Genomic DNA, 27,419 nt, shown 5'->3' on the forward strand with positions numbered 1-27,419 from the left:
TGGCTTCTAAGCTGTTTGTTCCAGGCCTCCTCCTGATCCTTCTTTTCTATCAGTTTGTCTTCTAGATCACTAATTCTATCCTCTGCTTCAGTTACCCTAGCTCTTAGAGTATTTAGATTAGATTGGATCTCATTGACAGCATTTTTAACTTCTGCCAGATTGGCTCTCAATTCAGCCCTTAGAGATTCTATGTTGTCACTAATGGTGTTCTCCAGCCTAGTCATTGCATGGATGATTGTTACCCTGAATTCCCTTTCTGACATACTGTTTATGTCCATATCTAATAGTTCTGTGGCAGAGGGCATGGTCTCTGAATGTTTCCTCTGAATGCATAATCTCTGAAAATTATGAAAACATCCCTGCTACCAATACATTTCTAAATACAAAACTGACTACCATATTGTTACTTCTGTGTAGCGAGAGAAGTTCATTTTCAAAACGGATAAAATTCAGTCTTTAGGTGTGAATGGTATGAATGACAGTCTTTTTTTTTTTTTTTTTTTAAATTCTTAAGTCGTTTGGGATCCTTGAGCATGCAAAACCTCAGATGGGAGGGTCCACAAAGGAACCAGGTTGTCTTATGGCATCCAGTTATGCCAGAGCTGGGAATGCCTCAGGGTCATTCGTCCTCCTGGTCATTCTGGTGAGAGGTGGTTGAATATATCAACTGTGATCCAGACAAGGTGAACCTGGAAAGTTTCAGAGAAATCAGAAGTCACCACCAGGGGACGCCTGGGTGGCTCAGTTGGTTGGACGACTGCCTTCGGCTCAGGTCATCATCCCGGAGTCCCGGGATCGAGTCCCGCATCGGGCTCCCAGCTCCATGGGGAGTCTGCTTCTCCCTCTGACCTTCTCCTTGCTCATGCTCTCTCTCACTGCCTCTCTCTCAAATAAATAAATAAAATCTTAAAAAAAAAAAAAGACACCACCAGAAAGAAAAAAAATAGGAAAAAAAGAAAGAGAAAATAAAAGAGAAAACCCAGCCAAAATGAGCCCCAAAAGTAAGATTTATAAGGTACATAAACAAAAACAAGCAAATAAAAAGAGCAACAAAAGTAAATGAGAAGAAAAATAGGAAGAGCCCAGCCAAAAGGAGCCCCAAGACTAAGATTTCTATAGTACCAGAACAAAAAGAAATACACATAAACGCTGACAGAAGAGTTAGTGGAAGGTGGTTATAAATCCTCAGTGTGGGTGAGGCAGGTTATTTTGGTTCTTCCTGGGTGTATCTTGTTATTTTGTTAAAGGATTCAACTTTCCAGAGATACAAGGAAATTAAAACTGGTTTATATATAGGGATAGTATTAAATAGGGAAAAAAGATTACCTTGAAGCTTATATCTATATGGACATTAAAAAAAAAGAAAAAGAAAAAGAAACACAGGTATATGCATGAAAAAAGTTCAAGTTAAAAAGTTATTATGAAATATTTGTATTAAGCCTCTAGTAGTAATGGTAAGTAGGTTAAAAAAAATTAAAAAAAAACAACAACAAGAATCACGAGAACAAATTAACCAAAAAGAAAAAAAGAAAGAAAGAAAGAAAGAAAGAAAGAAAGAAAAAAGAAAAAGAAAGAAAGAAAAGTTGTATCTGTGAAATACACAGGTTTTAGGGCAATACCAGGAGCTTAATATATTGTTTTCCCCTGATGTTGGGGTTTTACAGTTTGATAGGGACCCTGTGGTAGTTGTCCTCTTGTTCTTTTGGCTTGTCTTCTGGGGGAGGGTCCACCACATTTTTTTCCAGTCAATCTTGCTTGGGTTGAGTCACCCTGCCCCCTGTCAAGAGGCTGGGCTCTGTGGAAACCAGTTTTTCAGGCTTTTGTTCTCTGGAGGTTTTTGATCTTTGGTGGCTTTTTACAGCTTTTCAGAGGGTCAGAGCAAAGAATTTGTCTGCCAGAGCTCCACCTCAGAGAGAAGCCTTAGACTAATCCCCTCTGGATGGTCCAGAACACACAGACTCCCCCTCTACAAACTCCGCTGAACTCCACCACCTCCCACAGGTGGTGCCCACCCCCAGCCACCATCCCAGTGGTCACCCGAGGCCCCTGCTTTTCCCTGCACCCCTATGCCACTAAAACCATGAGCAATATTGGTCCAGGGAGCCCTGTTTCTGGTGGCTGCCTTTGCCAGGACTGCTGTCTGGGGTCCACGCCTACACCGGGTGCAGTCAGACCCCAGGGCAGAACATGTCACAGGAGGCTGTGGGCCAAGGGATCCCAGCCAGTGTTCATGCCGGGCTCCCTCATGCATGGGCAGGAGTGTGCCAGCTGAGCAGTGGTGCAAGCAGCAGAAAGCCTCAAGCTCAGTGACCATGGACTAGAGGCTCAGCCAGACTCTCTCTGGCACAAGTGGTTGCCGGTGGTGACTGTCCTGGGACCATGGGCTTAGGCCCGTGCCCCTGACCTCCCGATTCCACCAGTTGCCCCTTAAGATCTTTTGCTCTTTTTGAGTGCTTTTAACCAGACTCTAAATTAATGCTGGTCCCCAATCACAGGGCACGTTCATATTAGGATATCACTTTGTAGTGGGTCACTTCTGGTGGCTCCCTCCCCCTTCTGTTTATCCTCCAATATCAGTCCAATTGTTCCCCCTGTGCTTTACCTCTCCACTGATGTCTTCTGCCCCCAGAGAGATCCAGAAGTGTATAATCTTATATCTCAGGCTGATTTCATGGGTGTTCAGGGTGTTCTGGTAGAAAATTAGTTCACTTTAGGGGACCAGTTACAACAGGGTCTCCTACTTCTCTGCCATCATGCCCTTCCCCCTCCTCCCCATTTTTGTCTTAAAGAAAAAATTATTTGAAGATATTGAATACTTCTTAAAATCATTTGCCACCTTTGGCAACATTAAAAACAATATATTTGGGGCATTGAAGTCTACTTAGAAGATGTAATTATAGAAAAGTTTTAAGGAACCATAGTGTTGTAGGAATAAAGTTCCCAACGTGACTAACTTTAGGAGTACACTATTCATTTTGATAAAGAGCCCTCCTTGCCTATACCTAGTATATAATAAATTAAAAAAAAATTCTGCAATTTTGCTATATGCATGGATATTGTGCTAGGCACTGGAAATAAAAAATGAACAAGGCGTACTTTTGCTCTTAGTTGTGTGCAACCCAATGTTCTAAAGTTAGTAACTTTTGACAAATTATTATGTGAAAATCTTTCATACTATTCCTTTAGTTATCCCTGGAAAAAGCCTGAGAAATCTCATGAATATTTCGATTTTTTCCTTGAAGGGTAGAAAACTTGATGACTAACTTTGTTTTATCTGTTTGCTTCCAGCGAAGTCATGAAAATGAAAAAGAGGTATGAGGTGGGTTTGGACAAACTGGATTCTGCTGCATCTCAAGTAGCCACAATGCAAACCGAGTTGGAGGCACTACATCCTCAATTAAAAGTTGCTAGCAAAGAGGTGGATGAAATGATGGCAATCATTGAGAGGGAGTCTGTAGAAGTTGCCAAAACTGAAAAAGTAGTGAAAGCTGATGAAACGATAGCAAATGAACAAGCTATGGCCGCCAAAGCCATCAAAGACGAATGTGACGCAGACCTGGCGGAGGCCTTGCCCATCTTAGAGTCAGCACTGTCTGCCCTGGACACTCTCACTGCACAGGTAAGAGCACAGCCACACACTTGCTAGGACACAGAGCATCGTAGCTCAAGGAGGTGCTCACCATCGTGGGCTACCATCAAGTCTGTCTCTCCAAATAGTCTCCACAGTTAATGCAATCGAAATTATTTTCAAATTGGCAAAAGAGTTACCTAATTGACCTGAAACAGAAATGCATGTGCATGACTAAGAATTTTGGGAAAGGAGAAAGCTGCCAAATTTTAGAACTTACCCTAAAACCTCTGTTATTTCAAGAAATTTGTGCAAGGACTTTGCAGTACAGTGGCAGACAGACGCATAAGACCTAAATGTGTATCTTATTTCTAAGGTTCACCTTTTTCATATTTAGACAATTTTGTAAAATTGACATACACCTTACAGTAGATGTGATAACATATTGTGTTCATGTTTGTTACTGTTTGGGTTCTTTTTTAATTTTTGTGATACTAATATGACCTACAATGTTGTACTTTTTAATAACGTGTTAGATTGGATGAAATGTGGTATTAAAAATTTAGACATGAGAGGGGAATACTTCAATTAAGAAAGATAAAGGTTAATTTTTTAAAATAGTGTTGAGAATCATGCTAAACTTTGGGTGAGGAGAGACTGTTAGGTCCTTTCTTCATACTTACTGCAATATAAGTTTCAGAGTGATTAAAATTTAAACATAAATAATTTTACTATTATAAAATAGTAGGAAATGCCGGTCCTGTTTATATCTTGGGAGTGGATCAGGACCTTAGATTTCCTAGATGTGAGAGATCAGAAAAAAAAAAACAAAACTAAGCAAAATTGTAATATATATGCTCTGGATTCTCTTCTGGTTTTTCATAACTAATAATTGTTTTTTTTTTCAGTTAGAAATTTTAGTACCTAAAAACAAACACATTTTGTTTGATATAAACATCACAGACAGAAGTACAGAAACACTGGGGGAAAATGTTTGAACTAGATGGCAAACAAAAGATTAATATACCTCTATGTAAAAAGCTCTTACAAATCAATAAGAAAAAAATAGATGTAAGATAAGATGGTAAATGATATGAAGAAGTAATTCACAAAAGAGGAAATATGAATAGTCATTAAACATATGAAAATGTATCCTACCTCACTTGTAATTTGAAAAAACAGATTAATAAAAGATTTCTTTGACTTATCAGAATCCCTAGCCCTGTTGCTGAGGGTATATGTAGTAAAACAGGAAACCTTAGATACTTTCTGGAGAGTGGTTTGTGATTATGTGTCAAAAGCTTTAAAAATAAAAGATACAAAGTTCTTAACTCAACATGGCAATTATAATAGTAAAAAAAAAAAAAAGAAAAAACATGTCTATACATGAGAAGGTCATGTTGCCATTAAAATGATGTGTTTCATAGCATGTAAGGATGTTCACTATATATTACTATTGAAATATGAAAAGTTTTAAAACAGCATGTATGATAATTCTGTTAGTCAAAATGGAGCATATTCACTAGCTAATAGCGTATATACATAGAAAAACATATAGAAGAAATATAAATTAAAAATATTTGCAACAGTTAACTAGATATGGGATCATAGGAGGTTTTTGTATGTATAATTTTTCTGTATTTTTCTAATATTTGCATCTATTACTTTCACAACTTTTAAGAAACTACAACACTCTTACTTTGCAACAGCCAAATCTCTTATGTATTTTTGGAGTAGACTTTGTGTCATAAGTAATCTCACATTAGGGTATATTTCCATTATTCTTTTTTGTTTCTAACTTTTCCTTTGGGACAAACTTCTCATTCCTTTTTTCACAGAATTCTATCACTGTTACCATTTCTACCCAATGAACAGTTTCTATCTTAGGGTTTAGTGTGAAAATAAGAGCCAGTTACAAATAATACATGAACAATTCTTTTTTAATAATTAGCATGTTGTTATTTCAAGGACATTACAGTGGTAAAATCCATGAAGAGTCCTCCTGCTGGTGTCAAGCTTGTTATGGAAGCTATATGCATCTTGAAAGGCATCAAAGCTGACAAAATCCCTGACCCAACAGGTTCAGGAAAAAAAATAGAGGATTTCTGGGGTCCCGCTAAGAGACTTCTTGGTGACATCCGATTTCTACAGTCACTTCATGAATATGACAAGGACAACATTCCTGCAGCTTACATGAATATCATAAGAAAAAATTATATTCCAAATCCAGATTTTGTTCCAGAGAAGATTAGAAATGCTTCCACAGCAGCTGAAGGTCTGTGCAAATGGGTCATAGCAATGGATTCATATGATAAGTAAGTACTAACGACAACAACAATGACACAACCCTGTGTTTTATTTTCCTGTTTGGTCATTTAGACACTATAAAACTGAAAAGTTATATAGATGAGAGTCTCCTTGGGAAATTCTGTCTAGAATTACTGTGTGTGTACATATTTACTGGAGGCAAGACCATACCAGTTATATAGTATAATAGTGTTGCTTAAACATTTTTGGACTCAGGAACCCTTTATACTCTTAAAAATCTTGAAGACATGAAAAACTTTTTTTTTTTTTTAAATTAAAGACTTTATTTCTTTGTCAGAGAGAGAGAGAGAGAGAGAGAGAACACAAGCAGGGAGAGCGACAGGCAGAGCAAGAAGGCTAGTCTGGGATTTGATCCCAGGACCCAGGGATCATGACCTGAACTGAAGGCAGACGCTTAACTGACTGAACCACCCAAGCATCCCTTGAAAAACTTGTTTATCTACCATATTAGAAGTTGAAGTAGAGAAATTTTTAAAAATATTAGTTCATAAAGACATTACATGTTACATAAATAACTTATTTTTAAATTCACATTTTTCATAAAAAATTAGGAGAATAGTAGTGGTGTTTTATATATATATATTTTTAAATTTTATTTATTTATTTGATAGACATCACAAGTAGGCAGAGAGGCAGGCAGAGAGAGAGGGGGAGGCAGGCTCCCCGCTGAGCAGAGCACCAGATGCGAGGCTTGATCCCAGGACCCTGAGATCATGACCTGAGCTGAAGGCAGAGGCTTTAACCCACTGAGCCACGCAGGTGCCGGTGTTTTATATTTTTGCAAATCTCTTTAATATGTGGCCAGTGGAAGACAGTTGGACACTCAAATCTGCATCTTCATTCAATCTGTTGCAATATGTTGTTTCTATTGAAATTTATGATGAAAATACAGCCTCACGCAGATGTGTGGTTGGACAAGAGAGGATGTCACGGACTCCCTGACGGGGATGAAGTATGTCTTCGGCCCCATTTTGAAAACCACTAGTATGGGACGCCTGGGTGGCCCAGTTGGTTGGACGACTGCCTTCGGCTCAGGTCATGATCCCGGAGTCCCGGGATCGAGTCCCACATCGGGCTCCCAGCTCCATGGGGAGTCGGCTTCTCCCTCTGACCTTCTCCTCGCTCATGTTCTCTCTCACTGTCTCTTTCTCAAATAAATAAATAAAATCTTTAAAAAAAAAAAAAAGAAAAAAGAAAACCACTAGTATAATACATATTCTTTGTAAGATAAGGAGACTTCTCTGGTGATTGTATGAGAACCACTTATATTATGTACAAAACAGCAAAAATTACTGGTTATCTTCAAAAAACAACTATTACAGGATATATTTCAAACTCATACATAGTTTGAATCATTGTACATATGTTATAACCTGTACATGTTTTGGACCATAATGTATTGAAGATAAATTTTAACATTTACCATTTGTTTAGAAAGCTAACATCACTGACCCCATTTTCCAGATAGAAGATAATTTATATCCATTCTTTTTCTTATATAGTCCCTTCTGTTATTGACATACATATTTATAAGATGGCTGGTTTTAGTTAAAGATATATTCTGAAAAATTTTAAAAAGCAAAATGACATAGATAAAACACCTCACCTCCTAAGAATTAAGCTTTAATGAAATAGACTAGATTTCACAAACACTGCAATATTTTACATGAATAGGCTATTTTCCTTCTGCAAAACCACAATATTCATACTGTCAATAATCTAATACTTTATATTGGGTAAAAAAAATTACTCATTTGAAAAGTTATCCATATTTGATACCCATTTTAATCATCATTTCTTTTTATGTGCTGGTGCCAGGTGTGATAGTTTGATGAAATATAGAATATGGAAACCAGCATAGGTTTTGCATAAAAATGTGTTGTGAGTTACAGTAAGGATAGAAAAGCAAATTCAGTGGTAGTAAGTGCACTACAGTATAAAATGTATATTGAATTTTCTGATTTTACTTTCTGCAGAGTGGCAAAAATAGTAGCTCCTAAAAAGATAAAACTGGCTGCTGCTGAAGGGGAGCTTAAAATTGCTATGGATGGTCTTCGGAAGAAACAGGCCACCCTGCGAGAAGTCCAGGACAAGCTGGCCAAGCTTCAGGATACCCTAGAACTAAACAAACAGAAGAAGGCTGATTTGGAAAACCAGGTGTGTGTTACTATCGACAAATATGGGCAAATCCTAATCACTTTGGTAGGAATGAGGTTTGTGTCAGCAAGTAACAGCCTCAGTCTCCTGTTTTCTTCCTGGTTGGGGACTGGCAAACGATGGCCCACAGGCCGAATCGGCCATTGCCTATTTCTGTGTGGCCCACAAGCTAAAGATGATTTTGACACTTTTTAACGATTATATGGTAAATGGTTGTATAAATAGCTGCCTAATATCATCATTTTTGTCTCTTGATCCATAAAACCCCCAATTTTTACCTTTTGGGTCCTTCCCCCCACCAAAAGTCAATCATCTTTGCCTCAGATTACCAGAATATTGAGCTAGATTATTTAAGTAATTCTTCATTATATAGGTAAGAACCAAAATATTAAGTGACTTAGGTTGTGTAAGAGTTAATGGCAGAGCTGAGATATGAACTCAATACCCAAAACCCTACTGTGTGACCCCTGAAAATTATTCTACGACAAAAAAGGTGATACTGTTTATAATAAGCAGCTGCTCAAGTCTAATTATGTTCCGGGGGGAAAAAGTCAAAATATTTATTGAGTACTTACTCTGCGAGTCACTGTTGCCCTGGGAACAATATGTATTATCTCATTTATTCTCAAAACAGCCTTCTGAGGGAGGTCATCTTTTTGTATGATTTTTGTAGAAACTAAAGGTCAGGTAACTTGCCTGTAGTCCAACCCAGGTTCTAAGTTAGAAGGTTAAAATCTGACTTCAGTAGCTGTGCTGTTTCCTAGAGTTTTCTTCCCAGAGGATATGACCATATATTCTGTATTTATACAAATATGTGATGTTGAGCTCATCTTTAGAAATATTACTTACTATAAGGCATGATGTCCAAGTATTCAGTTTTAGTTTAAATAATAAAATAGGTGGGTGTGTGGTTTATTGTAAACCTTTGTCAACTCTGTTGTATGATTGACATTTTTATGTTTTGTGATAAAATATTGGAAATTATGATCATGTAAAATGAATATATGCTTACATGTGCACTAAAAATCTGCTTTTGGAGGCAAAATTTTAGTTAAAATACTTTTACTTAGTCATTTCTGATGGCAAGTTTATTGTAGTCAAATACATGATGCAATTTATTATAAACATTGTGATAAAGAATGAAGAAAGAAGCCAGGAAGACAGAAGATATTAAAAGACAAAAGATTTAAGTTTAGAAGTATCAAAAATATCTCCAATTACATACTGTTGCTTTTTCAAGCCTATCTTTCAATAAACCAGTTTAGTATTTTCTCTCTTTTGGTCTAATGGCATTTATTTAATATAAATATTCATAGCATTAGGAAAAAGTATAGGCCACATTCTTATTCCACTGTAATCTAAATGCCTCTGCTTTTATCAATTGTTTGCTTCCTCTTTTCATGTCAGTCATTTCATTTTGAGCCTTAAGCTAACCTTTGCTTACTCTTGTCTTTATCCCAGAGTAATGAGGCCAAGTCATTTAAAATCAAACTAATATAACTCGGGGGAATATTGCCATTGCATGGGTTGAAATGGCTTTTCCCCAAGTTTTCCACCCTCATAATTATCCTTTTTCTTTTTTTAATTACATTGCCTAATTGCGCATAATCAAATTGGTTGACAGTCTTCTGCACAAAGTAGGCTCTCAGCTATTGATTGATGTCCTAATTGAAGGTTAATTGCAAATGTGTGAGTAGGTTGACACAATTTAACAACTTGAAAATTGTGCTTTGCAAGTAAGCATAAATTATTACAACTTTTAAACATTTAACCTTTAAAATTATCATCAAGTCAACCATAAGTTAAATGAGGGGAAGATTTTGCTAGAACATTTTAAATAAAATGCATTTAGAGTATCTAAATTTGAGGGAAAATATTTATATTTGCAAGAGAATGTCCTTTATTACTTAAGCAAATTTCAGTGTCTCCCACTGTAGATCGTTTCCTTAAGTGGAGCTATTCTTGTGTTATGTGATGAGTAGCCACTGAAAATTTTATCAATTGTGTATACTTTGATATACTTGCTTACTGTACGAACTTTATTATGAAACACACTTCCCAAATGTCATGGACTTGCCAGTATTCATAGTGAGATAACTCACATTTTTTTAGAGAGTTAAAAAAAAAATTCCGAGTGAAAGTTTGTAATTAGAAACAGAAGGATTTATCTCAGAGGGCAAAATCGTGCAGAAACTTTCACTTATTTTCTACCTGGGGATGTTGATAAAGCCTGACTTTTGTTTTCAAGGTTGACTTGTGCAGCAAAAAACTGGAACGAGCCGAGCAGCTGATTGGAGGCCTTGGGGGTGAGAAAACACGCTGGAGCCTCTCAGCTCTGGACCTGGGGCAGGTGTACGTCAACCTGACAGGTGACATCCTCGTGTCTTCAGGAGTCGTCGCTTACCTCGGTGCCTTCACGTCAAACTATCGACAGGTAAAGAATACTCGTCGATTTCTGAGGTCTCTTCCTGACCCTCCCATTGCAGCCAGTACTCACTAATCTCAGAGGGCTTTGTTGGCTTAAGTGTTGTTTTTTTGATGAGTACGAAGAGCAAAGGTTTCCAAGGGATTTCTATCTAGTTGCGTATCTTAGTTATTCTGTAAATTGCCTTGATAGCCGTAAGATGCTATATCAAATATTTTTCTAAAATCAAATTGTTCTAGAAACAAAAGCACTGACTCTGGGGTCGATCATTTCATCTTACCTTTTAATGACAGAATTTCAAAGATATCAGGATTTTTATTACATCCTTGATGTGTGTGTTTATGAGTGTGATCAGCTACTCTCTATGAGTCTCAATAAAGAATCATTTCAAAAAACTACTTCAGACAGAAAACTTCAGAGGAGGAAAAGGCAAGCTGGCCTAGAACTGAATCCGTAAGTGGCTTCTTTCCTTTGAAAACAAATGCCAAGTGTCCTGCTTCGAATTAGCGCCCTTTTGATGGATTCTGCCTCATTCTTTGTGACCCAGTTCCCATTTCTATTTCTTCTTCCTGCTTTTTCCTTCCCCCTTCAGTCCATTTCTGAATGAGACCCAGCACATTGTTGAGCTCTCTTTTGAAAAATTGAACTGGAATCCAACCCAGAACATGGCGCTGTCAGAGCAGGAAGAGAGACTTAGAAAAATTGAAAGTACTCAAAGAAAAGAAAAAGAGGGTCATGAGAATAAGGAGAAGAGAGAAATCTTAAAGCATTTGGTAATAGCTTCTAGTGTCAAGCAAGTAGAGAAAGAATAAATGGTAACTCATTTTTTTGTCTTCTTTCATTTTTTTCTCCTTCCTTCCTTCCTTCCTTCCTTCCTTCCTTCCTTCCTTCCTTCCTTCCTTCCTTCCTTCCTTCCTTCCTCCTTTCCTCCCTCACTCAATCTTTCTGTCTTTCTTTCTTTCTTCCCCATAGCATTTGCTTGCACCTGGTCTCCATCGAGGCTTACTTAATTTGGGAACTTTCTCTTAAGTAGGGTTGATTCTGGGAGTCCACAATTTTAGTTAGTTTGTTTATTTTTAACCAAACTGATTTAAAATCTTCGCATACATGGTGTTTCTATCTCTTTGAGATCGGGTCATCCCGGTCCTGGTGCATGACCTTCACATTCTTCCTCACTTTGTTCACTTGTATCTTTGAATAACTGTTTGCTACTATGGCATTAACATCTTGTAGCTCAAATAGGTACTGTTTAGCATAAAACTGTCTGGTCGTAGATTTGTTTGCTCTACCGTTTCAGAGACTGAGGCTTAGAAATATGAAGGTTGTTGCGTAAAGCCACATAGCTCGTTAATGACACGGCAGGAATGAGACTTGTAGTCCCTTGAATCCTAATTAGCACCTTTTCTCCTCCCCTACATCAGCCTGAACAATGGAAGAGGTAGTGGCAGCCACACTTACCCTTCCCTGCTGGTTCTCAACACACCCTTGGGCACCTGCACTAGCTCCTGTTCAGCATTCCAGGGCCGGACGGAAAGTCCCATACCTCCCCACCCTGTCCTCTCTGACAGACGTGTTCCGAGGCTCTGGATCTTGCCGACTCCACAGACACCCGCTTCCACCAGAGTGAAGGCTGCCGGTCAGCCCACCACACAAATCCTTCAGGAGAGCACTGAGGTCCAGAACTGAGACCTTGGAGTTTACTGACAGAAGCACTGTGACACTTAAGCTAGACACAGACACAGCCCAAACTCCGAGCTCCTGTGACCTCAGATCCTCTGTCCTCGCCCCTGACTGGAACAGCTACGTCATCCCATCCCAGTTCATCTCTGTCAAGGCTTGAAGGCAATTTTACCCCTTCCATGCTTCGCTACAGCAACCGAGGCTTTTACTTTTCTCTAATGTTGCTCTGTTCCTTCCTGTGATTTTTTTTTCCATTTTATTTTATTTTATTTCTTTTCAATGTTCCAAAATTCCTTCCTATGAATTTGTTCTCTGTGTCCTCTCACCGCCCCCTTCGGGTCAGGGCAGGGGTCAAGTTACACCCCATCAAAAGTTTCCCATTTGTTTGTAAGCATAAGGTGATAGCCGCCACTTCTGTGTCTGCCCAGATGGCCTCCTGGCTTCCCGCACTTTCATGCCCAACAACCAGCACTCGTAGCTCTTCGTTGGCAGACTTCTCGTGGGGTCTTAGAATCCCCTTTGCCCAGTGTTTGGAGCTGGAATTGCCTGGGGATTTATTCGCCCTCTAAGGCATTCCTGGATCAATAACTGACGGAGGTGGGAGCATGAGAATTGGCCTCCCTTCCCTCTGGCTGGAACAGCTCTAAGGACTAACTTACCCTCCGTGTGGGATCAAACCAAAGCCACCTGCCGCAAACTTTGGCAGATCCTCACCTTTCACTGGCTTCTTCCCAGTCCTTGCACTGCTCCCCACAGCAACCCTTCCTTAATAAATCTCCATCTCAGAGTCTGCTTCTGGGAAACCCAACCAAGACAAAATAGCTTTCCAACAATCTTGGTTCTTTTCTAGCATCAAAGTCTCTGGATACCAAGAGCCTTCAATAGATAGCTGGACCCCCTCCCTCCAAGCGTGAATCTGAGTCGCTGTGAATTATTCATCAGCCTCTCCGTAGAACTTCTGGCATTCTGCATAAATAAAACATGGAAAACTCCAGTTCTTCTAGGATAACTGGGCCCAGGGTACTTCAACTGCCGTGCCGACGCCAATCTCTGAAACACAATCCTACAGTGCTGTAAGGACACATAAGCCCTGGAGTTGAATTAATTGGAACTTTCTCATTTTCCCTGCCAGCAGTCAAGGTCAGAACCGTGTTGGTGGTCATGGATAGTTACTGTCCACTGCTGTACCGTTTTAGGGCATGTAATTGGGCCACTTAAATTTCTAATCCACAGATACGATAACATGCACTGTCAACTATAAACAACATTCCACCGTCACTGCTGCTTTTGCTTTCTTTACTTCTTCCACATATCATTGTCTATCGTGCCAATACAGCATCAAGCTATATTTGCCAAAACATTCAGATTTTTCCCAAAAGTCTGCAGACAGCCCTATAGCCTGACAACAAAGAGATCAAAACATGCCAGTAGGAACTGTGAATTAGAAAGCAGAGTTCAAACCAGAAATGCTTTATACCCTCCCTACACAGCCACAACCCTTGTTCCTGGCATCAACAACCAAACCGAACAGAAAGCCAGATGATAGTTTTTAAGTAGTCACAAAAGGTGAGATTTTGCCCCTGTTTGCCCTAGAGTGTTACACCAGCAAATATATTGCATTACGTGGCAAAGGGTCTCTGTTATTAAGATTGTTTATCAGCTAAATTTAAAACAGGAAGATTATCCTTCAGTTAGCCAGGACTTGATTAGAGAATAATTATTTTTTAAAGCAAGAGTAAGGAAGTGGCCCCAAAATGATAGGGACATATTAAAAGGACATAAAATTGAGCTTGAAGATACTTCTACTGGCCAAATCAGCAATAAATAATGATAGCAACATATTACAACTCATTGAATAAAAAATGTGAGCAAAATGCATGAAGGGGTTCAAAAGGTACAGATTTCTAGGTATAAAGTCAGTCCCGGGATGTAATGTACAGCATGGTGACTGTAGTTAATAATATTGTATTATGGGGCACCTGGATGACTCAGTGGGTTAAGCCGCTGCCTTCGGCTCAGGTCATGATCTCAGGGTCCTGGGATAGAGCCTTGCATCAGGCTCTCTGCTCAGCAGAGAGCCTGGTTCCCCCTCTCTCTCTGACTGCCTCTCTGCCTACTTGTGATCTCTGTCTGTCAAATAAATAAATAAAATCTTTCAAAAAACAATAATAATAATAATATTGTATTGTACCTTTGAGATCTTAAAAGATCTTACTGAGATCTTAAAAGTTATCATAACAAACAAGTTTTTGTAACTTTGGTGATGGATGTTGACTAGACTTACTATGATGAGTTCACAATATACACAAAGAGTGGATCATGATGTTGTGACTGCTCTCATGTTATATGACCATTATATTTTTAAGAGACTAGAAAATAGAAAAAGATAAGTCTATAGTGACATAAATTAATACATTTTAAAAATGAGTGCCTGACAAAACTAGATCCTTACAGTTACAAGTATCTCCCCACAAAATGCCTCTTCGTTACAGCCAGAAAGGGGGCAAGGGCAGTGCAGAAGGTGTAGTACAGTATTTGACAAGCACTGCCTTCATTCAGTTTTGAATCCTGGCTTAAAACTCTGAATTCATCTTGGTTCAGCCCTCACCCCAACCGTTTCCTTCTCAGGCTCCAATACTCCAGGTGATAACAGGCACTCAACTTCCAGAGGTCCTTAGATATCTAATGCCCGGGGGCAGCCCCTTCTCTGCCGCACCTGTGGAATTCCTCAAACTACCTCCTCCCCAGGAAGCCCGCGCAGCCTAGCCAGCCCTCCTGTGTTCTGCTTGCCCACAGAAGCGCCTGCTACCATTCCACCATGTGCTGCTACCCTGTGTCTCGGTGCAGCTTTCTCTCATGTGGCAGTACAACTACCAAGAAGGTCTGCTCTTCATCTGAGTGTCTTGTGTTGCATCCCACCATCCAAAGAAGCTTTAATTATACCTGAGATCATACAATTAAAAGACAGAAGCCCAGCAGACAACCCCTTAATCAAGTGATAAAAATCAGAGTCATCAGTAAATGAACAGTTGGAAATCGTACGACTGAGGGGATGCAACGAGCAGAACATGGTATCATTTCTATGCTATTCCTGCTGAAGGTGCATAACCTGAGTTGAATCATGGGGGAACATCATAGAGATGCGACTGTGGGACATTCTACAAAACAACTGACTGATCAAGGTCCTGAAAGTCGTGAACTGTCCCTAACCTGTCGTGGCCTTTCATGGGCAAACCTAAAGGGATTTTGGTGGGGGGAGCTCAGCAGGAGCCCAAGGCAGATGGTGGTACCCACCATGCCTTCTCGGCCAGCACCACTCCATGCCCACAGAATTTGGTGGGTCCCAACACCTTGTGTGTCTCTGTCCTCTTCCCATATCTCTTCCTCGCCTCTATCTCCTCTGGTCGTGTCTTTTACTGTTTCTGAACTCCCTGATATGTGACCCCAAACTGGACCTTGACTTCTGACTTCCTAAGTGTGAACCTGGACTGGAAGTCCCTTTTTGATTCCCAAGCAGCCTAGCACACTGTGCCCCAAACTCCAGTATATGTCCTGATCCTTGTTGGTGCCTCATAGTCCTGCCGTGGTCCCTTTGTCCCCTACCAGTTCAAAGTAGATTTATTTTATTCCATAATGCTCTGTTAAGACTTGCCAGATATTTGTACTTTAAAGAAAATGTATAGAATAATGATGATCTCCAAGTACTTTGTCAAGTGCTGCTTTAGAATAAAAATTGGCAATTCTTTTTTTCGGATACAAAATTCTGACCTCGACTTCACTATTCAGTTATGTATCTAAAATTAACATTGGACATAGTTCATTTTCACTGGAATGCACAATGGACCTTCTGAATTATAATTTGAAAAAATCTGATAAATTGTTTTAATGTGCAGTTTCAACACTGGTTTGTTCACTCAAGGAATAAAGTGTAATTGAGAAGTTAACAAAGTATTCATTTGGTGATTTCCAGCCTCATTTTCATATCTCTCTGTGCATGTCTTAAAGAACCAAATCAAGGAGTGGACAAACTTGTGCAAAAGCAAAGATATTCCCTGCTCTGATGATTATTCTCTTATGGGTATTCTGGGAGAAGCAGTGACAATTCGAACCTGGAACATTGCTGGTTTACCTTCCGACTCATTTTCCATTGATAACGGGATCATCATAATGTAAGGAAAACTACTTTTCTCTCAAGAGATCTCTATTAATCAGTAGATTTATTTATCTGTGCATCTTTTTAACAATTATAGCTAGAAAACTTTTATAGTAGTGAAAAATTTTTGCTTACATCATTAATTAACTAAATTAAATATGAATAATCACTTCTCCCAGTAATGTTAGAATGATTGCATATTGGAGACTGTAGTAAACAACCAAAAACCCTAATGACTTTTGCTTAATTTTTTTTTTTAAACTTTTATTTGTTTATCTGACAGACAGAGATCACAAGTAGGCAGAGAGGCAGGCGGGGGTGGGGGGGGTGGGGAAGCAGGGTCCCTGCTGAGCAGAGAGCCCAATGCGGGGCTCGATCCCAGGACCCTGGGCTTTCACCCACTGAGCCACCCAGGCACCCCAACTTTTGCTTAGTTTTTAATCAGCTTTTGGCAAATGGAACAAAGCCCTACCATGAGTAAATGAAGTCCAATATTTATCCCATAAAATTACAGGGTTTTTGTTATTTCAGGTTAGTGAAAGGTACAGCAGTGGGTTGTTGGTGGTGATGGGTTCAAGTGTATACCAAATTCTTAATCCCTGCTCTGTGTGGGACCAACTGCAATGATATGGATACATTTCTGGTCCTGGGCTGATTGGGACTTTCTATGATTTTATTTATTTATTTGACACAGAGAGAGAGATCACAAGTAGGCAGAGAGGTAGACGGAGAGAGAGGGGGAAGCAGGCTCCCCACCGAGCAGAGAACCTGATATGGGGCTTGATCCCAGGACCCCGAGACCATGACCTGAGCTGAAGGCAGAGGCTTAACCCACTGAGCCACCCAGGTGCCCCCAAGATGTAGTGCAGGCTATTCCTGGAATGTCCTGTCTAGTAGACAAATCCCATGGAAATTTGGAGGGGCCAATACTGCAGGCTCATCCAGTCTCACCTTCCTAAAGGTCTTATCTCCCAGAAACCAAGGACTTTAACCTGCCCCAGTATGAAGACAGTCATGATTTGTCAGGTTACCATGGGCCTTCCATCACTGGCCAGCCTTCCTGGAGGTTTTAGCAGATTAGAAATAGCACAGGTAAACCGTCAGTAGAAATATTCAGTTCTGTGTTACATAACTATTTTAATTCGTTGTTAGTCTACCACTGAAAAAGTAATTGATGTCAGAGTACTTCATTGAATGTACAATTAATTGAATGTACAATTAATTGAATGTACAAATGACAGATGCATGTGAATTTTCAAAATAGAATTAACATGTGAAGACTGCTTATTCCTAAATTTTTTTGTATGTAGTATTTATGAAAATTGTTCTACAAATTAAAACTCTGATGAAAATGTTTCTTTACTGCTCGATGAGCGATCCTGATGTACAAATATATGACATATACCTGATATATATGTGCACATTTATGGGCTTCTTTAGCATTTACTTACTGGATTGTTCCACAAGGATTTGAGGTGAGTGCAATTTGAATATAAAGTAAAAATCTGATGAGATCACCTAAGGGAAATTAAAGAAGTAGTTACTTCTCGGTATTTCAGACAAGCTCATCCTTACATTTGCACCCTGAATTAAGTTTAAAGCTTTCTAGTAATTAAGGCAAAAAAGAAAAGCCATGTCACATGGTTCTCATATTTTTAACCAAATGAATCATACTTAGATGAACTTTTTCAGGAGCCAAACTTAAATGTAATTATTTGATTGATTTGGAGAAAAGACTACAAAACTTTTCTTTGGGGAATGAAAATTAAGCACTTGGTCCTCTGCTCTCACAATCTAAATCTATCCAGAAGAGAAATGACTGAATCAAGATAAATGATAAATATGTGCATTAGTTGGCCACTAAAACAGACCTTTAACAGTACCTTTTAACAAGTACAGGATAACAGCCTGTTTTTTAAATTATTGAACCAGTAGGTGGTACACAGATAGTTTGTGTTGATGTTTAATGTGAGAATACAATTAGACATTGACATGTATGGGAGGTTTCTGGAAGTTCCGAAGCCCACTTTTACTTCGCCCAGCTGTACCACTTAACTTCAGCCTGAAGAACAGTCAGATTTTTTTCTGTTTTTGCTATTGCTGTTTTTTCCTCTTTCGGAAAAAGTACTTAGGTTTTTCCAAGCACTTGTGAATGTAACTGATCATGTCCTGCATTAGGGTAGTTCTGTCTTTACTGTTTCGATTGGTAGTTTATTTACGTTTTTTTCCACCTGGCAGGATAGCCACAACCATTATATTCATTGGAGGCCAAATACCTTCTTCTTTTTCAGCAAATAATTGTACTCTTTCTTTTGGGTCCAGTTGTATTTTAATAATAATAGGACATTGATGAATATTTCTGTGTTTATGATTCCAAACCTTTCTGTGATTATTTCTTGAGATAACAAACTCACAATTCAGGAGAGAAAGAGGTAAAAAATGGTGTTAATGAGCCAGCACCCTTACATTTTTGCTATTTGTTTATAAAAATGTTGAAAATATTAGCTGAATGTTATGGTAGCAACTTTACTACAAAAGAAATAATAACATTTTTCATTCTTGGCTTATTTTGTCAATCTCTGTTGGTAATCTTATACTGAGAGGTTTCGGTAAATAGGTTGAAGGTGATTATTTTGAAGTATCAGATAAGTATCTTATTTACTTGCCTGCTGAGTTCTTCCAGTCCCCAGAGATACTTGCTTGATAATGATAATACCTAATACTGAGCACTTTCTAGAGACCTAATCCTGTGCTAAGTGCTTTTTATGTACTATCTCAGCAGACTGAAGAGTTGATTATTTAGGGAAATGGGAAGAATCTATAAAACTTAGATAAGTTGGAATATAATTAACTTTTGAAGCTATTGACACCTGAAAGTCCTTGGCTAATCAGAATTTCAAGGGCTAGTGATAACATTAAATGTAATTGGATTGTATCTGAACACTTCATAGTGAAATGGTATTAAGATTGTTTAACTGCTTGGTAAATAAATCGGACCTATCTATCTGATATAACTCTGCTTTTTAAAAATGTCTTTTAGTATTCATTTCTATAGGAGTCGGATAAATTAGTTTTATTTCAGTAGAGTAATAACTGAGAGGAGTACCCACCCTTTGCTGTCTGTTTTTGTCTATTTTTATGAGTGTATCTAAAAAGGAAGATAGCAAAATTCTTTGAGATGCATCTGTTATATACCTAAATTCTGTGTCCTTCCAGGCAGACTATCGTGAACATGTGTTATCACTATTATAAGTCTGTATTTTGCAAAAGCCCCAAAGAGCACAAAATAATAATCCTCCATAGATAAACCACAAAAGAACAAACAGTATTAAAACTTGGAATGCTGAGTCTGTAAAAATTCAGTCTTTATTTGGGAACCACTGATTTTAAAGCATTTCTACATTCAAGAATGTTGGGCGGAGGAAGTAAGAAGATTGAAGAAAGGTGTTGTCTTGTAAAACACGTAAGGCAAAGCAGTGGAGAGGAAGTAAATAGTTAATATGGTGCATGTTTCTTTCAAATTCAGGATTTATATTCATCCAAAATGTGATCCTGTTTAAACCGATGTGTGTTTGCATATAGCTCTCCACAATAATTGTTATTAAAAAACCCCAGTAGATTCTTCTCTACCTACCCTGAGGACTATCTCCTTTGAGATTTTATTCATTTGATATGTTATTCTAGAGATGCCCTAATCTTTAAAAACAAAATTTGCTTTAAGGGGTCCCTGGGCAGCGCAGTCAGTCGAGTGTTTGACTCTTGGTTTCAGCTTAGGTCGTGTGTGATCTCACAGGTGGTGGGATCCAGGCCCGCCCTGGGCTCCGTGCTCACAGCATAGTCTACTGGATTCTTTCCCTCTTCCTCTCCCTCCTCCACACCCCCTCCCAGTCCATGTTCTCTCTTTCAAAAATAAATAAATCTTTTTTTTTTAAAGCAAAATTTGCTTTAAAAGAAAAAAAAAACTGAAGTCACGACATTGTCCTGCTTTTGAATCAAAAAGATATGTTATATTACGGGTGTTGTTGGGGGAAAATAAGTTTCATGTAATTGTTAACTGGGTATGGAACAGCATCTTTGTGTGTGCAAATATACAGATCAGAGATAGATAATAACAAATAGAGATAGATAGATAGATAGATAGAGAACTATATCTTGTTCCAGCAGAACATGTTTGAAAACATTACCCTTTTTCCGTTGAATTGTTTTTACATCTTTGTTGAAAGTCCGTTGTGCACATATATGGAGGTCTGGTTCTGGATTATCTATTCTGTTCTGTTGATCTATTTGTCTGTCTTGATGCAAAAACCACACTGCCTTGATTAGTATAGATTTATATTAGGTCTTGAAGTTAGATTATATGTCTTCAAACTTTGCTTTCTTTTTCAAAATCGTTATGTCTAATTTTTAACCTCTCATTATGAATTTTGGAATCAGTTTTTAAACATCTACAAAAGATCCTTGCTGGGATTTTGATTGAAACTGCATTGATTTATACATCAATTTGAGAAAAATTGACAATAAGTCTTCTATAAACACAATATATCCCTCTTTTTGAATTTTTTCAATTTTTTCAAATATTTGTTTCATTCTAGTTAACCTATAGTGCAATACTGGCTTCAGGAGTATAGATTAGTCATTCATTATTTACATATAACATCCAGTGCTCATCACAAGTGCCCTCCCTAATCCCCATCACCCATTTAGCCCATCCCCTGCCCACCTCCCTTGCAGAAACCTTCAGTTTTTTCTCTATCGTTAGGAGCCTCTCGTGGTTTGTTTCCCTCTCTCTTTTTTTTCTCCCTTCCCATATGTTCATCTATTTTGTTTCTTAAATTCCACATATATATTGTCATTCTCTGTCTTATTTCACTTAGCATAGTACACTCTAGCCCCATCCACATCATTGCAAATAGCAAGATTTCATTCTTTTTGATGGCTGAATAGTATTCCATTGTGTGTGCGTGTGTGTGTGTGTGTATACACACCATCTTTTTATCCATTCATCAGTTGATGGACATTTGGGATCTTTCCATAGTTTGGCTATTGTTGATAATGCTGCTATAAACATCAGGGTGCATGCATCTCTTTGAATCTGTATTTTTGTATCCTTTAAGTAAATGCTTAATAGTGAAATTGCTGATTATCATGTAGTTCTACTTTTAACTTTTTGAGGAACCTCCATACTGTTTTCCACAGTGGCTGTACCAGTTTGCATTCTTACCAACAGTGCAAGGGGGTTCCCCTTTCTTGGCATTCTTGTCAACTTCTGTTGTTTCTTGTGTTAATTTTAGCCATTCTGATATGTGTAAGGTGATATCTCATCGTGGTTTTGATTTGGTGAGTGATGTTGAGCATCTTTTCATGTGTCTGTTGGCCATCTGGGTGTCTTCTTTGGAAAATGTCTATTCATGTCTTCTGGCTGTTTCTGAACTGGATTACTTGTTTTTTGGGTGTTGAGTTTAATAAGTTTTTTAAATATTTTGGATCTTAACCCTTTATCTGATATGTCATTTGCAGTATCTTCTTCCATTCTGTAGGCTGCCTGTTAGTTTTGTTGATCATTTCTTTCAATGTACAGAAACTTTTTATCATAGCTCTCCTTTGATTTCTTTCATCAGTATTTCATTGTTAGATTTATATGCAGTAGTTTTTAATTTTTGTGAGCTATTGTAAATGGTACTCTAAAAAAGTTTATTCAGTTGTTCATTGCTAGTATTAGAAAAACAATTGATTTTTGAACATTGACCATATAAATTATGACCTTGATAAACTCATTTATTAGTTCTAGCATCTTTTACATAGATTCATTAGGATTTTGTACAGAGATGTACTCTGCAAATCGAGTCAGTTTCATTTCTTATTTCCTAATATTATGCCTTTTGTTTCTTTTTCTTGGCATATTGTACTGTCAAGTACTTTTTTTTGGCAAGTGTAAGAATACTTGTTATATAAATATAATTTACACTGGCTAATATAATGTTGGACAGGGAAGATGAAATTGCACACTGTTGCCTTTTCCTAATCTTAGGGGAAATGAATTAGCCTTTCATTATGACCTACTTTATCAGCTGTAGGATTTTTTTGTACATCCTTTTTATCAGGTAAAGGAATTTCCCTCTGTTGCTAGTTTGCTAGGGGTTTTAATCTTTAATGCATATTAAATTTTGTTACGTGCTTGTTCTGTGTCTACTGAGATATATTTTTTAAGTTTAGTTTGTTAATATGGTGAACTGTACTGATTTATTTTTTTGACGTTTGACTAGCCTTGCTTTTCCAGGATAAACCCTACCTGGTCTTCATCTATTCTCCTTTTATATATTTCTGATTCAATTTGCTGATACTGGTTGAAGATTTTTCTGTTCATGAGGGATATTGCTATGTGGTTTCTTTTATTTTAATGTCTATACATTTTCATTATCAAGGTAATGGTGGCCTCATAAAACAAAGTGGAAAGTGTTTTCTCCCATTCTATTTTCTGGAAGAGATTATATAGAATTATCTCCTAAGGTCCTTAAATGTTTTGCAGAAATAACCAAAGAAACTATTTGTGCCTGGAACTCTCTTTGCTGGGAGATGTTATCCATGATTTCAATTTTAAAAGAGTTGAAGTTATCTTAATAGTTAAGGAAAATTCAAATTATCTATTATTAAGTGAGTTTTGGTAGTTTCTATCTTTCAAAAAAATGGGTCCCTTTCAACTAAGTTGTCAAATTTATGAGCATAGAGTTGTTTGTAGTATTCCCTCACCATCCTTTTAATCTCTGCAGGGTCTGTAATGATAATCTTCTCTATCATTCCTGATATCAGTAATTAGCATTTTCTTTGCTTTTCTTGACCAGTCAAGCTATAGTTTGATAATTTTTCCAGATCCTATCTAAGAATAAAGCTTTCATTTCATTGGTTTTTCTCCATCTTTTTGGATTTCCATTTTATTGACTTCTGCTTTACTTTTCTTTTTCTTTTTTTTTCTTTTGTTCTTTTCTTTTGCTTGTTTTTGGCCTAAACTACTCTTCTTTCTGTGGTTTCCTGAGGTGAAAGCTTAAGTTAGTGATTTTAGACTTTTCTTGTTTTTTAATCTATGTGTTTACCACTGTATATTTCGAACAAAGCACTGCTTTAGCTGCATAGCACACATCTGATATGTTATATTTTCATTGCCTTTAAAATATGTCCTAATTTCTCATGAGCCTTCCTCTTTATAGGTCTTTAAAAAACATACTAGTTTCCAAACATTTGAGATTTTAAGGTATCTTCTGCTAATTTTTAATTTCTAACAATTTCATTACGTTCAGAGAATAGACATTGTATGATTCCAGTTGTTTTAAATTTGTTGAAGTTTGTGTTATGGTACCAATATGGTCTGTCTTTGTGAATGCTCCATGTATACTTGAAAAAATATGTATTTTGCTATTAATGGATTATTAGAGGATTCTTTAAATGCCAATTGAATTGGGTTGTGCCATAGTACTGTTCACATCTTCCATATCCTTGTTAATTTGCTGTCTACTTATTGTCCCTTCAGTTCTGTTAGTTTTGGCCTCATGTGTTTTGGAGCTGTGTTGTCAGATGCATAGGGATTATTATGTTTTCAGGATAAATTAACCCTTTTATTATTACATAATATCTCTCCTTATCCCTGATAATTTTTCTTCTTCTGAAGTCTATGCACAATTCAGCTTTCTTTTGATTGGTGTTTGCATGGTGTATCTTTTACCATGATTTTATTTAATATAAATATATTACTGTATTTAAAGTGAGTATCTGGGGACACCTGGGTGGCTCAGTGGGTTAAAGCCTCTGCCTCCAGCTCAGGCCATGATCTCGGGGTCCTGGGATCGAGCCCCATATCAGGCTCTCTGCTTGGTGGGGAGCCTGCTTCCCCCTCTCTCTCTGCCTGCCTCTGTACCTACTTGTGATCTCTGTCTGTAAATAAATAAATAAAAATCTTAAAGTAAGTATCTGTATCTTGTAGACAGCGTACAGTAAGAGCTTATTTTTTTCTGATAATCTCTCCATTAATTAGTATGTTTAGACAACTTTATACTTTATGTGGTTGGTATAATTGAATTTAGATCTACCATTTTATTATTTTTCTTTTCTGTTTTTACCTCTGATTTTTGTTGCTCTGTTTCTCATTCTATTGGGATTATTTGAATAATCCACAATCCTTAACATTCCATTTTCATTATAATGCTTTGCATTATTTTTTTAGTACAAATTTTTCTGTCTACTTAGAGATAATATTTTACCACTTCAATTAAAATGTAGAAGGCTTGCAACCATGTAGGCCTCCTTTACCCTCCCCTGATATGTTACAGTAGTCATATGTATTATGTCTGTGTGCTTTGAAGCTCCCCCCAACTTAATGTTTTTTGTCTTAATATTTATACATATTTTAAAAATAAGAGGAGAAAAATAGTCTATTATAGTTGCCATTTCATTGCTCTTTTTTTTCTTTCTAAAATTTATTGTGGTATCGTTTCTCTTCAGAGTGAAGAACTTTAGAATTTTTTAGAGTAAATCTGCTGGCAAAGAATTTTCTTAGTTTCCTTGATCTTGAGAATATCTTTATTTTGCCTTTATTCTTGAGGGATATTTTTGGTGGATATAGAGTTCTGTGTTGACAGTTTTTTTTCATTCTACTGAGAATATTCTAGTGTGCTCTGGCTCTATGATTTCTGAGGTGAAATCTGCAGTCATTTGAATAATTATCCTCTATCTGTAATATATCACTTTTCTCTGGCAGCTTTCAAAAATATTCTTTCAAATCTTCGGTTTTTAGCAGTTTGATTACAGTGTATCTGGGTGTGTGTGCATTTTTGTGTGTTTTATTTTTGTTTTTGCTTCTTAGTTTCTCGTTTTTGAGGATTTCTCAGCTTTGTGAAACTGTAAATCTATGTGTTTTACTGAACCTGAGAAAATTTTAGTCATTATTTTTTCAAATATTTTCTGTATTAATCTTTTTCTCCTCTCCTGGGACCCCATCACATGAATATTAAGCCTCTTAGTATTTTCTCACAGGTCTTGGAGGCTCTATTTGTTTTAACTGGTTTTTCTCTCTCTAAGTGTTCCGTTTGGATTATTTGTACGCATCTGTCTTAGATCACTGACTTTCCTGTCATCTTCTTCCTGCTATTGAATCCTTATGATGGAATTCTTATTTCAGATATTTTTCAGTTCTAAAATTTCCTTTTGGTTCTTTTTATTTTTTTTTTTTTCTGTTTCTCTGCTGAACACATCTCTCTTTCCATTTATTTATTTATTTTTAAAGATTTTATTTATTTAGAGAAAACCCTCAATCTGGGGGAGAGGCAGAGAGAGAAGGAGAAAGAATCTCAAGTATACGCCCCACTCAGCACGGAGCCCGCCATGGGACTTAGTCTCGCGGCCCATAAGGTCATGTCCTGAGCAGAAATCAAGAGTCTGGTGCCTAACCAACTGAGCCACCCAGGCACCTCGTCCACTTATTTATTTTTTTTTAATGTTCACCTTTACCTTGTGGAGGTTGTTTATAATAACTGCTTTCAAGTTTTTTTCTGGTAATTCCAGCATTTTGCTTTTTCTTTGAGAATTCGTCATATTCTGGCTCTTTGTATGTCGTGTAATTTTGGATTGTCCTGGACCTTTTGAAAATGAAATTCTGGTTCCTATTAAAATCTCCCTGATAAAACTGATTTTTGTTTTAGTAGTCAATCAACTTGGTTAGGTTCAGTTGCTTTCCTTCTGGGGATGATGTTTCCAGTGTCAGGTCATAATTAAAAGCTTTTGCTATGCTGTCTAGATACTCTTCTCTGCATGCGTTGCTCAGGAGTTAGTCTGGGACTTGGGTTTATATTGTAGCCCGAAGTGTCTGCTATGCTTCTCCGGATGTGTTTGGCCGTGAGCTCAGAACTTGTGTCTGAATTAGGGGATCCTTTCTTTGGGTCTGTCTCCTCCAGAATTTCTCCCTTACTTTCCATATCCCAGGGACCCATTTCTCTATATTTTCCTGTCAAATATAATGACATTTCCTCAGAATTTCAGTGTCCCACTCTTTCACACAACATATGTCCATACTTGGGGCAAAGTGGCAAGAGGGAAAAAAGAAAATTCTGGGGTTCCCCCTGCTTTCGACTTAATCTTTGTGTCTATCAGATTGATATGTTGAGGCCTAAGTCACCATAGTGATGGCATTTGGAGGTACAGCCTTGGGAGGTTATTGGGGACATGAGGGTGGAGTCTTGAATGGGATTAATGCCCTTAGGAGACACAGAGGGGTGATCGCTCTGCTCTTTGCCATGTGAGGAGGCAGCAAGAAGGTTCCATCTACAAGCCAGAAGGGGGCCCTCAGCAACCACTGGATGTGCTAGGACCTTGATTCCTGGGCTTCTCAGCCTCCAGAACTGTGAAAAATGTCTTTTATTTAAGCGACACAGTCTGTGGTCATTTGTTGTAACAGCCTGAGCAGACTAAGACAGCCTTAAACACCAGGCATGGCACAGGGCCCTTTTTTTTTTTTTTCCCTAAAATAAACCATTTATTGAAAAAAGAACCTTTTTCTTAAATTTCATTAATCAGCCTTTGCATAACAAACCTGTGGCTTGCCAACAACAACAAAAAGGTTAGGTTTCACAGTCAGTGCACTCGACAAACAAGAGTTTAACGACAAGGCCCGGGACACCTGATAAATACTACAGCTGCTTTTGAACCCAGGAAGGTCAAAATCCTACACTGATGTCACGATTCTCGGTCCCACGAGAAGCAGGTGACAGGGGCGATGGTTACCCAGAGAGACTGGTCTTCTCTCGATACAGTAAGTGCCTGCACTACCCAGGCTGCTTCATGATGCTCCGTGGGATTACAGTTCTGCTGCTGGGGTGGACCTGGACACATGGGCAGAAGAAAAAAGAGATTCCCCTGCCCCCACTCCCCACTCTCTGGCTCACACATGATTTCTTTCCTCCAGTTTGAATTTTTGCTACCTGTACCTGCTGCCCAGAACCCCCATTAGGCCTGTTCTTTGACCAAAGCCAGAAGATAGAAAGGAAAAAAAAAAAAACAATGATGACAAACACACAAGAAACTGACTACCCCCTTACTGGTCATTGCTCAAGGTGTTTTTTGTTTGT

General features: G+C 37.9%; 1 protein-coding gene across 2 annotated transcripts in view; it reads left to right on the forward strand.

Moving 5' to 3' along the window:
• The window catches only part of DNAH7 (dynein axonemal heavy chain 7), a 275,773-nt gene that overhangs the window by 167,651 nt on the left and 80,703 nt on the right, over positions 1-27,419 (forward strand). For both annotated transcript variants that reach the window (XM_032860188.1, XM_032860189.1), the window contains 5 exons: positions 3,289-3,619; positions 5,537-5,883; positions 7,873-8,053; positions 10,302-10,487; positions 16,164-16,327. In XM_032860188.1, coding sequence (XP_032716079.1) covers positions 3,289-3,619; positions 5,537-5,883; positions 7,873-8,053; positions 10,302-10,487; positions 16,164-16,327 — 1,209 coding nt within the window. The remainder of the gene's footprint in view (positions 1-3,288; positions 3,620-5,536; positions 5,884-7,872; positions 8,054-10,301; positions 10,488-16,163; positions 16,328-27,419) is intronic.

Source organism: Lontra canadensis, unplaced genomic scaffold, assembly GCF_010015895.1.
Source record: "Lontra canadensis isolate GAN:19392208 unplaced genomic scaffold, GSC_riverotter_1.0 scaffold18, whole genome shotgun sequence".
NCBI classification, from domain to species: Eukaryota; Metazoa; Chordata; class Mammalia; order Carnivora; family Mustelidae; genus Lontra; species Lontra canadensis.